The sequence below is a fragment of the Marmota marmota genome, unplaced genomic scaffold (genome assembly GCF_001458135.2).
Source record: "Marmota marmota marmota unplaced genomic scaffold, marMar, whole genome shotgun sequence".
NCBI classification, from domain to species: Eukaryota; Metazoa; Chordata; class Mammalia; order Rodentia; family Sciuridae; genus Marmota; species Marmota marmota.
Genome location: NW_026000242.1, coordinates 28,063,638 through 28,081,914, shown reverse-complemented (window position 1 = coordinate 28,081,914; position 18,277 = coordinate 28,063,638). Strand labels below are relative to the sequence as shown.

Below are 18,277 nucleotides of genomic sequence, written 5' to 3'. Positions count from 1 at the left end.
ATCTGGTGCCTCTCACATGCTACGCAAGAGCTCTATCACTGAGCTACAACCCCAGCCCTAAGTACCTGTTTTTAATTTTGCATGGATCAGAAAAGGAAGATACAGTGGGTCCTCTTCAAGTTTTAGGATAGGAGAACTAACTGAACACGGCCAAGAAAAGCTTTGAGCTACTCTACAAATAAATGGATTTGCTCATGTTTTCTGGTATCTGTGCTGCAGATAAGAAGCCAGCTCTATCCAGAGGAAGAGTTCCACCGCTCTGAGCAGGAAAGAATGAGGAATGAAATCTCTGACTTAACAGAGGAGCTTCATCAGAAGGAGATCACTATAGCAACTGTCATGAAGAAAGCTGCCCTTTTGGAAAGACAGCTAAAGATGGAGTTAGAAATAAAAGAAAAAATGTTAGCAAAGCAACAGGTATGCAAGCAAGAAGAAAGCTCTTTTCCAGGGCACACTCTTGTTCAGTGCTCACGGAGGGCTTTGTTATTGACTCATAAAAGCATTGCATTGCTTGGTATTGTTTCTGGAACTTGGCATCACAGAAATTCCTGTGTTGTCATAGAAATGCTTTGTAGAATCACAAAACCATTGTGAGATAAAATTTCCTAAAATAAAGAATTAGGGAAATAAGCAACAGTGCAAGGTAATGTCATTAAATCTCATCCTACCATTTTCTTGTAACCATATTTTGAGCACCTCCCACATACGTGCTAATTAAACTTTTCTTTCTCAGTTGTTTTCTGTATGTCCTGTTCACTAACATTTTTATTAAAAAAAAAAACTATTCCAGTTTTTCTGGGACATTTCCTACCCATCATTTCATGTATAAGAATTCCTTTAGAGTTTTAAAAATGTGTGCTCTAACATGAAAATCATATTTACTGAACATTCACTCAATAAATAGCCTCGTGCTTGAGGAAAAACAGCAATAGTACCTCAATACTGAAATATCACAAGTAACTTCTATTCTCTCTCTCCCTCCCTCTCTGCCAGGCCTGCCTAGCTTTCCTCCTTCCTTCCTATTTATTTTTTAAATTCTCTCAATCTTTTATTCATAATCAAATTGGTAACCTGCTGTTGAGAACACAGTATTTATCTGCCTTTTTTACTCCAAATCTAGATGTTTTCAGAGCACAAAACATTTATTGAAAAAAATTCAATAACTTTCTAAGCATACAAAGATCACTTCACAAATAGGGTGACTATTAAATCCTGCATATTACAGAAACAGAAGAGACTCAGCCTTTTCGCAATTATAAGCCTTAAACTGTGATTCACATATACAACACACAAGAAAACAGCAACAACAAGATAATAGCATCAGTGGTAGCTGTGTGGGAAAGGAATATTTAAAGCTGGGTTAGTGATCTGGATAGTTGGATTATGAATGATTCTTACTTTCACTTTTTACTCTTAAATATTTTCTAGATGTTGTCAATGAGCATATACTTAGTAATTTACAAAAGTAAATCTTTAAAGCAAGTGTTTTATATAGAAATGAGCCTTAAATAAATAAAAGGACAGGTACCATATCCAAGTATTTTCAAGTAGAAAATATCAGGGAAAGAAAAAAAATAAGAAGACAAAATGAAGGAGTCACAAACAAGGAAGGAAACTTGGTAGAAATACCAGAAAGAACAAAATTAAATATGAAAGATATGTGTAACATATTGGAAAACTTAATCAGGTGTTAAAGAAATGTAATAGATGGTGTTATTTTAAGTGTGATTTTTAAACTATTTTTGTGGTGATAATTTGTATACAATAGAAAATATCAATGAGAAATGGAATTTTGGGACTAGAAAGGGGAAAAGTAAGTGGATCATTATCATAAGTATGTGCTTTTAATTTATAAGAGGAGGTTACAGTGGGGCTGGCCAAAGATAGAAGAGCTGAATAAGAGTACCCAGTAGATAAACCTAAGGAGAAGTGTTTCCCTTCACTGCAATTAGAAAATATTTCTGTGCATCCTTAATTTTAATAAGATTACAAGTTTTCACTGTGAATTTTACATTTCCTTTTATCTACTCATTTTTCAGGTCTCAGATATGAGATATAAAGCTATCAGAACAGAAAACACACATCTAAAAGGAATGATGGGAGATTTAGACCCTGGGCAATATATGGTAATATGCTGAATTCATTCAATAAATTGAACAAGAGTTTACACAGTGGATTTACCCAGATACCGTTTATTGACCACTTGCCATGTATCAGGCATGCAGGAGTTGGAGTGGCAAATTGTCTTACACTTCAGTTGAATTCACTTTTATCTTCAGGCTGGAACATTTTAATTTCTAGTTTTCTCCCTTCTTCTTTTCCTGGATTGGGCTCAATTCTGATAATTTCCCAAAACATACCAAACATGCTGTTTCCTCATTTTGCTCTTGTTGTTGCCTTGAAGTCCTACACATGCCTGATTTAAGTGTCAACCTTCCCCTCAATGAAGCTACTCCCCAAAACCCAGTCAGAATGAATTATTTCATCAACATTTGGTTTCTGTTTTGGTCTGACTTGTTTTGTAGCCTGTCACTGGATGACAATCAGGGATCATGTTCTATTGTTTGTATCAGCAGCACCTCACAATATCAGGTGTAGAGTAAGTCTTTGATATATGTTGGTTGAATACAAAGAGGCATGAATAAATGAATGAATGAACTGATGGCTTTAAAGGTTTGCACAAGGCAACCTAAGCAGGTTCTGTGTCTCAATTCCATTGTTTAACAGTTGATGGTTGATTTTTATGTGAGAATTTTTAATTCATTGAACTAATATACCAGTGTTCCATGTTTATCATTTATTTACTCTGAGAGAAGTTTTAAAATGATTTTTCTGTCAGTCAAGAATGAAGAGGATAAGATATGAGATTATAATTGCTTAACCTGGCCTCAGTTTCTTCAGTGATAAAGTGAGGGAGTTGGATTAGGCATTCTCCACACTGCCTTCTCAAGCCATGGGTCTATATTTCTGTGATATTCTTGTTCTCAGAATAGTCCATATTCTAGCAGAGTAGAAGCATCTAGAAACATTCTGCCACCTTCTCTGAATATGGTTATGGATCCTGTAATTGGAGTATAAATGGGTAAAAAGTAAAACATGTATGGTTTCCTTATCTGATACATGAAAAAGGCTGCTTGTCACCTAAGATGTTTCATTTCTAAACTCTAGCCACACAAAAAATTAAGTAAGGCCTGGCTCCATGGGTGTATTTTTTAAATCATAAAATAGTATTTGTATTATTTTGAAGATTCAATCTGAATGTTTTTAGGTGTTTTTTCAAGGTCATCACAGCCCTCTCTGAGTTTGCTTCATTCTGGCACCTGTAGGTATTTTGTTTTGTTTATTTATTTGTTTTGAACATTTTTTAAATAAATAAAACATAGAATATTGATATGGCTGAGTCCCTGTAGAATGCTGTTTTTAAGTCCTTTGGATATAAATCAAGGAAAGAGAGAGCTGGGTCGAATGGTGGTTCCATTCCAAGTTTTTCAAGGAATCTCCCTACTGCTTTCAATTTTGGCTACACCAATTTGCGGTCCCACCAGCAGTGTATGAGTGTACCTTTCTCTCCACATCCTCGCCAACACTTATTGTTGTTTGTCTTCATAATAGCTGCCATTCTGACTGGAGTGAGATGATATCTTAGAGTAGTTTTGATTTGCATTTTTCTAATTGTTAGAGATGTTGAACATTTTTTCATACGTTTGTTGATTAATTGTATATCCTCTTCTGATAAGTGTCTGTTCAGTTCCTTGGCCCATTTATTGATTGGGTTATTTGTTTTTTTTTGATGTTAAGATTTTTGAGTTCTTTGTATATCCTAGAGATTAGTGCTCTATCTGATGTGCTTGTAGTAAAGATTTGCTCCCATTCTGTAGGCTCTCTGTTTACCTCACTGATTGTTTCTTTTGCTAAGAAGAAGCTTTTCAGTTTGAATCCATTCCGATGTATTGATTCTTGGTTTTAATTCTAGTGCTACAGGAGTTTTATTAAGAACATTGGTGCCAAATTCAACATGATGTAGATTTGGGCCTACTGTTTCTTCCATTAGGTGGAAGCAAGGTCTCTGGTTTAATTCCTAGGTCCTTGATCCACTTTGAGTTGAGTATAGCAACACAATTAATAATAGTTAAATTATGGAACCAACCTAGATACCCTTCCATAGATGAATGGATAGGGAAACTTTGGTGTATATACACAGTGGAACATTACTCAGCATTAAAAGAGAATAAGATCATGGCATTTGCAGGAAAATGGATGGAGTTGGAGAATATAATGCTAAGTGAAGCAAGCAAATCCCAAAAAAACCAAAGGCCAAATGTTTTCTTGTTATGAGGATGCTGACTCAAAATGGCGATGGGAGGGGAGCATGGGAGGAATGGAGGAACTTTAGATAGGGCAAAGGGGAGGGAGGGAAAAAGAGGGGGCAGAGGGTAGGAATGATGGTGGATGTACCCTAAGTACACATATGAAGACACAAATGGTGTGAAAATACTTTGTGTACAGTGACTTGAGAAATTGTGCTCTATATGTGTAATATGAAATGAATTGCATTCTTCCATCGTGTATAACAAATTAGAATAAATAATTTAATTTAAAAAAAGAAATAAAACATACAAACAATATATAAAGAAGAAGCTAATTATCTATATCTCTATCCCTAATCCTAACTGGAACTTCAGAGATATCTAGTACTAACAAAGCAGTGTGTAGTATTCAATCACTTTTCTTTTACACATATAGAAAGGTGAGTTGGGTGTTCTTTTACAGATATAAATATATTATATATGCATTATACAAAGCTGCCTTTGACTATATACAAAGACATTTAAAATTTTTTTTTGTTGTAGATGGACACAATACATTTATTTTGTACTTTTTCATGTGTGTGTGCGCGTGTGTGTGTGTGTGTAGTCATGGGCCTATTTATGGATTTTATCATTTTCAAAAATAAGAATTACATACTTCTGTATGTCTTATTTTTGTTCGCTCAACAATAGAACATCATGTTAAATGAAATAAGCCAGACTCAGAAAGTCAAGGGTCATACCTTTTTTCTTCTATGTGGAAGTTAGAAAGAAAAAAAAAAAGGTCTTGGTGGGGAGGATTTGATGAAAAACAGAAGAGACACCAGTAGGGTAGGGAAAGGAGAGCAGGAGAATGGAGGAAGGATAGGTAAGGGAGGTACTAGGGAATGAAATTGATCAAAGTATGTTATAGACATATATGAATGCACCACAATCAAACCCAATATTCTATACAATTATTACACACTAATAAAAAAAGTATATCCCTTGGAATCCTTCCAAATCAACTGGTTCAAGTCTTTCATTATTTATATTTTATAATATTCCATGATATAAATGTATCAAAATTTATTAAACATTTTTCATAATAATTTTAACTCTGCTTTCAGTTTTTTGCCTAAGTGAATAATATAAAAATCCATGTATGTGTATATATGTGTGTGTATATATGTATATACATATACATGTGTGTATGTACATATATGTATATATACATACACACACACACACACACACACACACACACACGGTCTTGGAATGGTTTCCTAGAACTGGAATTGCTGATTCACAATGTATTTTCATTTTAATGGCTGTTATTAAATCATATTTCTAACTTTCTCTCTTTGATCCTTACCAACAATATGTGTTATTGCTCTTTTTAGTTTGTGTCAGTGTTAGGGTTTGGAAATGAGTTCTTCCTCAAAGCTTCTGTGTTGATGCAGAAATATTGAGAGGAAAAATTAGATTATGAGAGTTGTGACCTAATCTCATACAACCTAGTTTTAATGGACTAACTTGGGTGATAACTGTAGGTAGGTGGGGTGTGGCTATTGGGGTTGTGTTCTGGAAGGGTTCATCTTCCCTGTAGCCCCTTCCCCTTTCTCTTTCTACTTCTTGCCTGCCATGAGGTGAGAAGCTGCTCTCCACCATACCCTTCTACCATGATGTTCTGCCTCATCTTGAGCCTAGAGCAATGTAGTAGGCTAACCATTGGCTAAACTCCAAAAATTATCTAAAATAAAATTTCCCTCCTCTAAGTTGTTGTTGTCAGGTGTATTAGCCACAGGGATAAAAAGCTGACTAACACAGTCGATATGATGGTTATAAGATAATTTCTCAATAGACTTTAATTTTCACTTCTCTGAGAATAGTTGAGCATAGTTTTATTCATTTATTGGCAATTTGTATTAATATGAATGAGAATATAGTCTTTTCTCTTTTATTTTGGGTTATTTGTTTTTTATTTCTTATTTATAACAGCAATTTTATAAATCTGTTGATTGATTGAAACTTTACTTATGATGTTTTTGCCATCATGCAGTTTTAAACTTTTATTTGTCCAAAATTTCTTGCTTTGGAGTTTCTTTTCTTGAACAACAGGATTTTCCCAACCTCTACATGAATATATAACCTTTTAGAGTTTTTTTCAAAGATTTTTATATTTTTTATCCAACTCTTGAATCTATTTGAGTTATAATTTTGAATTGATTAAAAAAATAGCAAAATTTAATCGTTTATATCATCATTAAGTTCAGTTTATCCAGTTTATTCTTGTAACTTCCTATTGTATTACGTTTGGAATTGAATTAAATTTATATATTAATTTTAAAAGATCTGGCATTTTAATTTTCTTTTTTTCTTTCTTTCTTTTTGGCATGGGGATTGAACCCAGGGGTGATTAACCGCTGAGGCATATCTCCAGTCCTTTATTTATCATATTTTATTTTGAAATATGGTGTTGCTAAGTTGCTTAGGATCTAAGTTGCTGTGGCTGGTCTCGAACTTGAGATCATCTTGCCTCAGCCTCCCAAGTTGCTGGGATTACAGATGTGTACCACTGTGCCCAGCTAGAAATTTTATTATAGTTAGTTTTTCCATCTAAGAGTAGAGCATGGTTTTCTGTTTCTTCATATAGTTTTTAAAAATATTTTATAGTTTTTCTTTATGTTGGTTCTGTGCCTTTTAAAAAAAATTTTCCCAGATATTTCACAATTCTTGTTATTATTATAAATGGAAATATTTTCCCTTTTCCATATCTAGAAACCTATTCCAATATACAAAAAAATCCAAATTATTTTATTAATTCTAATAACATTTTTACTAGAGGTATTTATGTTTTTAAGATATATAATCTTATCAACAAAAATGGTTGTATCACTTCTTTCCCGCTATTTATAACAGTTTTTTGTTTTTGTTTTTGTTTTTTGGTGTGTGTGTGTGTGTGTTACTCTGCATTTGCTAAAACTTACAAGAAAATATTAAGTAATAAAGTGTGTGCTGGCAAATTTTCTTGTTTCTGATTTTAAATCTACATTTTTGCTTAGTATAACATTACTTCCTCATTTGATAATTAAATCCTCCTATTCCTGTTTTACTTAGAATTTTAATTAAGAATTGCTGCCAGTTTTTATCAGCATGGATGACATCATGGGTTTTGTTCTTTTATTTGTTGATGTGTAATAACTTTGGTTAATGCGTAATAAACTATGGTTGATATTGACCCAAATTAGAATCCTGGAGTAAATCTTCAGTCATTGTACTAATTTGATGAGGATTGCCATAACAAAGGGCCATGAACAGGGTGGCTTTCAAACAACAGAATATTTATTTTTTCAGAATTCTGGAGGCTTTAAGTCCAAAATTAAGGAGTCAGCAGGGCTGTGCTCCATCTGAAATCCATATGGGAGGATTCTTCCTTACCTCTTCCTGGTTTTTGAGGGTTTGCCAGCAATCTTTGGTGTTCCTGGGCTTGCAGAAGTGTCACTTCAATCCTTTGCTGGCATGGTGCTCTTCATGTATCTTTGATTTCAAAAGGGCATCTGCTTCCTGTGTTTCTTCACATTGTCTTCTCTCCATGTGTATCTGTTTATGTACTAGTCACATTGGATTAAGGCCCACATTATGACCTCATTTTAACTCTAAGACGTTCTTTCCAATAATGACACATTATGAGGAACTAGGGATTAGGACTTCAACATATATTTTCTAAAAGCATACAATTCAATTCATAATAGCCATACTTTAGGAATTTTAATGTATTCCTGGATTCTCTGTGTTAATGTTTTATAAATAACAGATCTTATAAACTAAGATCTGTAAGTATACATGGTATTTGTATATAGTTCTCTCTTTTTCAAAGTTAAACTGGCTTTATAATATAAATTGGGAGCTTTCTCATTTTATAAGTAGTCTAGAGTAGTTTAAACAATATTGAAATTATCAGTTCCTTAAAGGTTAAAAAAATGTAGTGGGCTGGGGTTGTGGCTCAGTGGTAGAGCACTTGCCTACCATGTGTGAGGCCCTGGGTTCAATCCTCAGCATCACATAAAAAATAAATGAATAAAACAAAGCTATAAGAAAAAAAGTTACCTCATTTAAAAAAAAAAAGAATTTAGCTGTAAAATCATCCAGACTTGGTAAATTTCATTTATATTTTCTTTTAGGTTCTTGGTATATTCAAAAATTTCACTACTTCTTAGTTCATTTTGATAATTTGTATTTTTCTAGGAAATCTTTACCCATTTCAATTTGTTTTCTTGTTACCAGTTAGTAATAGCCTACAATCTTTTCAGCATTTTTATATTCTTTAAATTTCTTTTCTTATTCCTAATGTTATATAGCTAAACATGTATCTTTTGTTTTAATTCTGAATCATAAGAGTTTTATTCATTTTATTAGTTATTTGAAAGCATTGGCTTTTAGATCGATTTATTTTTTTTACCCACTTCATTTATTTTTAGCTTTTATCAGTTAATTTCTTTTCCCTGGTTTGTTTTATTTTGTTGTACTTTTTCTAGTTTCTTAAAAAATCATATCTGTTTTGTGAAAAAAATCCCATATCAAGGTAGTTATTTCTGAAATAATTGGAAAGGAAAAATAAACATGGGTTTAAACAACTGGTACTGAAATTTCACCTCAGGCAATAAGAAACAAAATATTTACATCATTATTTTTAAGCCTTCAACGCTTGTTATATTTGGATAACATTAAAATAATAATTCCCTTTTCCTTTCTAGACAAGGAAATTACTGATCTTCTAATTGGTCATATTTAAATAGCTATAGCTTCAAGAATATTTCTACATTACTAACTGTGAAGCTTCCTGCTCATTTTCACTTAGGGAGAGAGACAGTTTATCAAAAGGACCCCACCCAGTGGAAGGAGCAGGTGGTCTGCACTCAGTTGTCACCAGTGTATGGACAGGGCTATGCAGTTCCTGTTTTTAGGCAGGGAATGTTCTGCTGGGAAAACCAGCTGGTCTCTTAAGTTCCCTTGGGTCTCAGTGAGATGCTTAAGAGTATCTGAGAACTAGCAAGAGGCTCCTGGCTTGGCAAGAGATGTTTTCATTGAGTTTATGTTAAAATTCGACTGCATAGAAAAAACAGGGGTTTTCTTTTATTCTTCTCCTCAATTGCTAACAAATAATCAAGTTTATCTTGATAATTTTCTTTGATTCTATAATTACTTGGTCCAGTCATTGTAATTATTAATTTTACTTTGATTTAAGGAAACTGTAATAAGTTTTACTGAATTAATCAGATCTTAGAATTTATGGTAATTTTTAAGAAAACTAGTTTGCTTTTCAGTATCCATAAGTTAGCTAAATAAAGTAGTAGCATAAAAATTAGCACCCTCCTAATGACTAAATATACATTTACGTACTGTAAACTAACATGCTAACCATAAAGTACACTAAAATCTTTCTTTCTGTAGAAATATTTTGTGAGCCTAATTATATTGTTGAATACTGTTTTAGTCAGTTATTTTGCTGTTGTGACTGAAAGATCTGACCAGAATAACTAGAGAGGAGGAAAGTTTACTTAGGGGCTCTCAGTTTCAGAGATCTCAGTCCATCGACAGCTGGCTCCATTCCTCCTTGGGGCTTAAGGTGAGGCAGGACGTCATGGTGGAAGATTATATGGAGGGAAGCAGCTCACATGATGATCAGAAGGCAGAGAGAGACTCTACTTAAAAGATATAAAATATATACCCCAGAGTCACAACAATAACCTACCTCCTCAAGCCACACTTCACCTGCCTTTAGTCACCACTCAGTGAATCCCATCAGGGGATTAATTCACTGCTTGGGTTAGGGCTCTCATAACCCAATAATTTCTCCTCTGAACTTTCTTGTTATCTCACACATGAGCTTTGAGGGACACCTCACTTCCAAACCAGAACAAATATACATAACTAAAAAGAAAAAACGTGCATGCAAAATGCTAAAATTCAGGTATTTCAATAATTCAATTGCCTCATTCTAACCTTTCCCAATAGATAGGCACCAGGTCGTTTAACCCTTCTAAAAACAAAGAAATGAATTAAAATTATAGAACTCTAAATTTTTTTTTAAAAAAATGAGAATTGAATAATAGGTCTAAATAAAAGAACCCATCAGAAATACATAGGTAGCCCTGTGGGGCTCAGTGGGAGAACACTTGACTCAGTTGTATTTCATGCATGAGGTCCTGGGTTAGATCCCCAGTACTACAAAAAAAGCAGGGGTGGAGAATGGGATTGGAGGGGAGGGTGGAGAAAGAAATACAGATGAAATTTAATTAAAGTGTGTTTTCAAATGATAACCACCTAGTGGGGATATATTTCTGAAATTACGAAAAAATTAAGGAAAACACAAAACAAGAGAGCTCAAAAAACCTTGTTAAGAAAAATGGAATATGTTCTTAAATATAAAACATAAGTACATTACCTGTTTGATTCTTTTAGATTATGTTCATAACATTTATCTAATTATGGTACATTTAGAAAATTGGAGGGTATTTAAAAATTATTGCTATTATTCTTAATTGCTTTAAATCAACACTGAACCCAAAATAGTCATAGATATAATCTAATTTTATAGAAAAATCTTAAATACAGTTTCAATTGAGCAACAAACCATTAATAATTATATATTTTGACTGACAGACGTCTTATATGGAGTCATATTTTTAATCTCATCCAAAGATAAGTTTGTGATCTACCTTTTCAATCAGATTTGCCTTTATGAATTTTTCCCCTTAGAGGATGAAATTTTATAAGACTCTGCCTCTTTATGTTTACTGCAAATCTACTCTAATTTTAAAATGAGCAGTCCTTCTTCCTTTAAAGCAAAAGATTATAGATGGTTCTTTTATCTACACTGTTATCTCAAAAGAGTAAATATTGAAAAATTCTAAAGGCAAAGGCCTAACAGAAATACCTAACAGAAAGGTCCTCTTTTCTCAAAGACTACCTTGTTTGAAGATTAAGAAGCATGTAACCCACCCATGATTGTTTTGTGAAATAGAAGGGAGATCAGTGGAATGGATTAAGAAGGAGAGGAAGGAGGGACAGAAAGGAAAAGGGAAGAAGGATGGAATGAAATTGACCAAATTATGCTGTGTACATATGTGAATATACCACAGTGAATTTCACCTTCATTTATATATAAAGCACTATTTTTTTTCAAAAACATAAATAAATAGAAGGAAGACAAGTGGAATAGAGGAAGAGGCTCAGGGGAGAGGAGAGGAGTGGGAAAGGGGAAGTACTAGGGACTGAAGTGGTGCAAATCATATTCCAGGCATGTATGATTATGACAAAATGAACTACAATATTATATAGAAATATAATAGACTAATAAAAAAATTTACAGTTTGCTCTCCTGGAACATCTTCTTCCATTCAATAATGAGATCTTCTTACATATTTACTAAAGTTCCAAAATGCAATAGGCAGTAAAAGAAAGTGTAGTAAGCAGACTTGGCCTTTGAATAAAAAGATAAACAGGCAAACATATTTAATACATAATATACTATGTATGTATTTCTACACATATTTATCAGCCTTGATATTAATATGAGATTATATGGATAATTTTCAATGTGCAATTAGTCAAAAATTTAGAAAATTTAGAATGACTGTACAGGGTGGCAGCCTATATGAACGGCACTCAAAACTTTATACTTAGGAACTTCAAAAAGAAAGGTGTAAGCTCTAATCATTTAATAGTCTTACAGACTTTGAACCACAGACTTTGAAATATCAAAAAAGATGCTTTCTTAAGTTATGCTTTTTGTGGAAAAATATTACCTCTGAAATCAGAAAACAATTATTTAATCAGCAGCTGTGCTACTCGTGGACATGCAAATCATAGGATAAGGAGGATGACATAGCTTCATGTAAAATATGTTATGAGTTTTTGTTTTGAAATATAAACTATCTCTTAAAACTTTTTGAGAAGTTTAGACACTAGGAAATTTTCTTATAGTATTTAACTTAAAAGCCTCAGAAATCTCTATTCTTACTCTAAAACGCATTTCTGTGATTTAAACATGCTTCACTTTCTATTTTGAGGATGCATTAAAATTGAATATCCCCTACCAGATGTGGTGCTGGCATAATCACATCTGTAGGATCAGCAGGATATAATGATCCTAAATCAGACCCCACTCTATATAGATTTAGTATAATCCATTAATGATTAAAGGGATGTTTGAATAATTAGAATAATTTATTATTTTTAATCTCATACCAAATTAATTGCAAGTATACTAAAGAATTAAATTATGAAACAAATAGAAGATAGTACCATTGCTTTTATGATAAAAAGAAAATTGCAATTTAAAAGTGAAGAAGTCACAAAGGAAAAAGACAATAGATTTCACTTAAAAAAAAAAACTTTCTAGATAAAACACATCATATACTAAAAATCACCAATTAAACAATGGAAAAAACTTTCTAGATAAAACACATCATACACTAAAAATCATCAATTAAACAATGGATTATTATCCCTAATATTAGAAAATTATTTCAGATTAGAAAAACATAAACACTCTAATGGAAAATTGAGCAAAGAACACAAATAGACAACCAACTAAAGATGGAGTGGATATTGCCAGAAAAGTGTGAAAATATAACCAACTTCACTAATAAGTTACTATTTAATGTATCGAGGTAGCACATTTTAAAAGTTAGTAATATTAAATTATTGTTAGTGTGATAAAATAGGCCCCTAATACATTACTGGTGTGAAATTATGATACTTGGGTTTCTCCAATTTATAGGGGAAAAAATCATATTTCTTAATCAAGTTCCTCAGAAACATTCATACAGTTTTTCCTAGTGATCCCCACTCTTGGAATCTATCTAAAGAAATATCAAGATTCGTGCATAAGAAAATCAAAGAGTGTTATTTATAATTTTGAAGGCAAACTAAATCTTCTGTAATAGAAATGATTAAATTAATTCATTTATACCTCTTTGATGCAGTCATTAAAAATCTTATTTTTAAAGTATGTATAATTTTCAATGGGGAAAAAACAGTCTCCAAAACTCCAAAACTTTATTGCTCTTTGTACATTATAATTTTGTAATTATTATTATAATTTTATAAGTATCCATACATTATTATTATATTGACTTTTTTGTTGAGTATATGTATTTCCTATTGGCAGAAAGATATAATATTACCAGTTATCACTGAGTGGTGGTAGTATGGAACATTTATTCTTAATATCATCCATATTTTATATAAGGATGTGAGTTATTTTAATCAGAAAAAATATTCCTTTAAAGTTGAATTTTATATTTTGTTTCCATTATTTATCAACACTAGGAGGTATACCTATAAACACATAAGTTTTAACTCTGGCCAATTTGTTGTAGAGAATGATAATGCACAGAGTAAACCTTGTCACTATTGAAGCCCAGACAGTACTGTGTGCCCTGCTTTCATTGTGAATGTGTTCAGCAGCTATTGTCACTGAGTATCTGCTTCTTGTGAGGAGAGGAAGGAGGAGCATTTAGGAAGTGAGCAAAATAAAACTGCATTACTTGGCTCAAATGAAAGGCCCTTAAAGCACATGTGTCCAAACATAGAAAATATGCATCATTTATAAGGACCAATTTATTCAATGATAGTTTATTTCATTCTCTAGAGTGTGGACTTCACTAACAGGGAATATTCAAGGCATACATCCATTAACAAACTGGAATATGAGAACAAAAGGCTTCGAAGTGATCTTGCAAAACTTCAAATCAATGGAAAATCAGCATGGTCTAATCAAAATACCTATGAAGAAACAGGAAGATACTCCTATCAAAACCAAATAAGAATGGAAAAAAATGAAGATAGGTATGCCAGCTCCATTATATAAGGACATAAGTTTAAAAACATTGACATTTATCTTTTTTTTTTTTTTCAAAGACAATTTTCACAGAAATTTTTATTTCATGGGTTATTTGCAAAGAACCTGATTTAAAAACAGAAAGTGTAAGTGATAGTTCTTTCATGTACTTGCAGGCTTTTATCTTTAATTCATTTTAGGTGTTTAGTCATTATTGCTTCTCAGTCTTTGGGCTAAGATAAAGAAAAGTTGTTAGCTGTTATTACTGATATTATTACTAACAAAATTGTATTTATAATAATAGTAGTGCTTCTCTAACAACACACAGGACCTAAACTGTATGTTTTGGTGAATAAACTAATAGCCGGATCTGTTATTTCCTCAAATATACCTGTGGGGGATAGGTGTACTCGGCTCATGTTGTTAACTAAGCATATCTACAGGAGATAAATTCAAAAGTTAATGGGACATTTAAAAAAAAAACAATTCTGTTCAAGATTGTCATGGGTGTAGCACAGTTCTCTCTTTTCACCATGCCAGCCCTATGTACGTATTAGAAGGAAAGACATTCGTCTGCTACATGAAATAAAACTGTTCAAAAGTGCCAAATTAATAACCCTCTTCTGGTGATAAAGATTGACCACTATCCCAAAAGAGTTCTCAGTGGTGGGGTGCTGTGGTGGCAAGGTGGCAGCAACAGTATAAAAGCAGTAGAGTGAGGATGGAAGAGGCCACTCACTGGCCACAGCCATAGACCACTTCTCTGATGAGAACTGCTCATGTGTATTACCATACTAATGTGTATTACCCAGCATTATCTGAAAACCCATCCAAAGGCCCTAATTTTGATTTGGGTACAAGAATATATTTTCTAATATTAAATAAACACTTTTCAAAGTGCTACCCTACTTTTAGTTCTCTGCAGGTCAAATGATGACTCCCAGGTAAGAGAGACAGGCCCCTAAAAATACCATAAAGGGTCTTCCTGTGTGACCATCAGTCACCTGTCTAGTACTGATCACCCATTGGGTGCAGCACGCTGCTGCCTATAGTTTCTTGTGGAAATAACTTTGAAAGCCTTAGATAAGGGGTCCAGGTGTTGTTATTTAGAAAAAAAGACAGTTACTGTGCCTTTTATTATTTCTAAAAAGTATTTTTCTTGTTTCAGTACCCCTTTCTTTCTCTTTGTCAGACAGTACAGAATGTGTTAAAAGTGCCTAACAAAAACAAGACAGTAGGGGACAGGGAAAGTAACATAAGAGGTAAAATGCTCAGCAGGAGATTATCTTAATAAGCAGTTTGGACGACTGTTCCTGCTGTAAAGCCTTGTGTCCTGCCAGTTTCATTTGTTGAAAGTTTCATTAAATTTGTTTTAATGCCTCATCTGATTTCAGTGTTCTCCAGTGACCTCGTTTTTAAAAGAAACAGCATTTCAAATGTTCTGAATAAATTATTACATGTAGAACCCAGTATGGGGAAGAGTTGTTGAGATGCAAGGACACTGTGAACTCACCAGTGGAGAACTGTAAAGCAGAAACCTCTGCATTAATTTTAGCAAGTAAAAAATGAAATAATTCTTTTCCTCAAAACACAGCTTGGTAAAGTCAGGTAGTCAATGCTATAGATATATATTTGTTAGGCATAAATTGATCAGAAAATATACAAGTTATGGTTATATATCAATAGCTAATGCTATTGAACTATTTTTATTGAACTATTTTAGGAAAGAAAAACCTTTTAGATAAAGGTTTATGAAGATAATGCTCCACAAAAATTTAAAGTCTAGTGTAGGGAAATTCTTGCTTTTAACTGAAAAAAAATGTATATTAAGTAATCTTTTATTCACACTTAACCCAACTTTGGTGGTTTTCACTCTCTTCAAAGTGATGTTTTTAATGTTCACTCACTAGTCCAAAGCATTTACTTTCTAATATGATAGTTACTCAGCACTTTTTAAAAAAATTATCAAATTAGTTGAATTTGGTTAGGATGTTCTGAGTATTGTCCTTAATAGTTAAAAGAGTTTTAAAGTTTCAATGACTTATAAGCAAATTTGGCATAGTGGTATCCAGAACTATTAATTTTCAACTAATTTTAATAAATCAATTTTATAATAAATGGAACTTGTCTATCTATGACATACATACTTAAAAGTGAATTTATGGTTTTAAAAGTTGTATCATATACTGGAAATATTTCAGTATCACAAACATTAATCATTAAAATGGCTTCAAGTCTAGCTAATAAATTAAAAGTTTCTAATACTAAAAAGCCACAAAGTCAATAGGTTTGTCATAATCACTTGCATGTTTCCCTGTCAAGGAGTGAATAGTCACCTAGAAGCCAAAACTAAGTTGAGAAAATTTTATACCATGCTATTGCTCAAAAAAGAAGCAACACAGCTAAATGGTTGTAGGCCAGGCAACAATGAACAGTTCACAGAATCGGGAGCTCATGTGGAGTTTTATGTGAGACTGGAAAACACTGGCATAGTTTGTTATGGGATCTTGTTTTATGCTTAGGAGATGATCCCATATTCTAAACGGAAAGCACTGGAGCCTGGGTTGCCTGTACATGTAGAGGACAGAAAACTGCAAAGCTGACTCAAGACTCCAGTAGATAGAGTTCTGCTCCCTAGCACAGCAACTGGGTCCTATCAAAATTGGACTGGGGCCTTGGAATAGGATCCATGGGAAAGCTAATTGAACAGATCAGCTTGTGAAGGGATATTAGAAGCCTTCTAAATTATTTTAAAGATAGCTTTTAAATTGATATATGTAGCACTTTATGCAAGGTGGTTTTATGAAGTATTTGAATAGCTATATTCTAGAAGAGCTTGTCAGATATAAAGATGATTTAAAACAGAAGCACTTTAGTTCATAATGTAGTCTTTCCTTTCAATCTCTACATTTTATTGATCTTACTATAAAAAGAATGTTCCTATATAAATTTGAGTAATTAACATCATAAAACTGTATCTATACATCCATAGCAAAATGGATAATTGAGATAATTATTTAGATAATTTAGAACAAATAATACTTTGCCTGAAATCTCTGTATAATTGAGAATACAGATATATGTATATAGGTTTCTTGAATCACTTCTATGATTATCTTGTTTTTTCCACTCTGCTCTGAAGTATAGATGGCAGCCACTCAAATTAAAAGGTCTGGCCTAAGATTAAATGCAGATGTACTATGCAACTGTTATCATTCTGTTTGAATTGTGAGATGTTCCATCTTATTGTGCACATCATAAACCATGTTATTTCAGTTAATTTGCTGTTCTGTTTCCATGGTAATTATGGTTTGGAAGAATGGGGGAAAAGATTTATTTCAAGATAAGTAAAAATGGGAAACGTGTTGTATTTGTTTTTATGTACTAATTTACAGATGCCTCACTTAACTTTTATTGCTATTTGTATGCATAGCTTTGAAAATGTTTGCATAATAAGAAACAAGCCTAGGTAGAATTGGTCTTTGGATAAGAACAGAGAAATATAATGTAGATTTTTTAAACTTTGAAGGCTTTGAAAATGCTTAATACCTGTGGGAAACTTGGATGTTAGTAAAAATAAATAATTCCAAATTGGATAGATTTTTATATTTTCATGGTCTTTGATGATTAAATGTAAACCACATTATTATGGAATACAGCAATTTAATCCTAAATAGCCCATATTGTTGGGACTCTTAAAATAAAATTTTTAGGGTAAACTGATTTGTTTCTTTGTTTTATTACTCATTTATCTGGTTAGCAGACCAAAATTTAAAATCTATTAGTATTTTTTCAGTCTCATCTTCTACCTGTATTTTGGCATAAACCATACATTTCATACTATGTTTTTTATCAAAATTGTGGAGTTTTGAGAAAAGGCCCAATGGCCCGCGGAGGGGCAGAGCTTCCAATCACTCCTGCAAGGTAGGCGGGCCTGCGACCCACCTGCAGAAGAGGAGCAGCGGCCTGCTGAGAGGCAGAGCCGCCCCCTCCCCCTGCGCCGGCAAGGTAGACGGAACTGTGACCACCCACAGAACAGGCCCAGCGGCCTGCTGAGGGGCAGAGCCACCCCCCACCCCCCGCGCCTGCCAGGTAGGCGGAACTGTGACCACCAACAGAAAAGGCCCAGTGGCCCGCGGAG

At 33.2% G+C, this 18,277-nt stretch overlaps 1 protein-coding gene across 4 annotated transcripts in view; it reads left to right on the top strand.

Annotated features, from left to right (window-relative positions):
* Deup1 (deuterosome assembly protein 1) overlaps positions 1–18,277 on the top strand; it is an 87,058-nt gene that overhangs the window by 59,879 nt on the left and 8,902 nt on the right. For all 4 annotated transcript variants that reach the window (XM_048795786.1, XM_015489990.2, XM_048795785.1 and 1 more), the window contains 3 exons: positions 220–417; positions 2,040–2,126; positions 13,948–14,144. In XM_048795786.1, the coding sequence (XP_048651743.1) occupies positions 220–417; positions 2,040–2,126; positions 13,948–14,144 (482 nt within the window). The remainder of the gene's footprint in view (positions 1–219; positions 418–2,039; positions 2,127–13,947; positions 14,145–18,277) is intronic.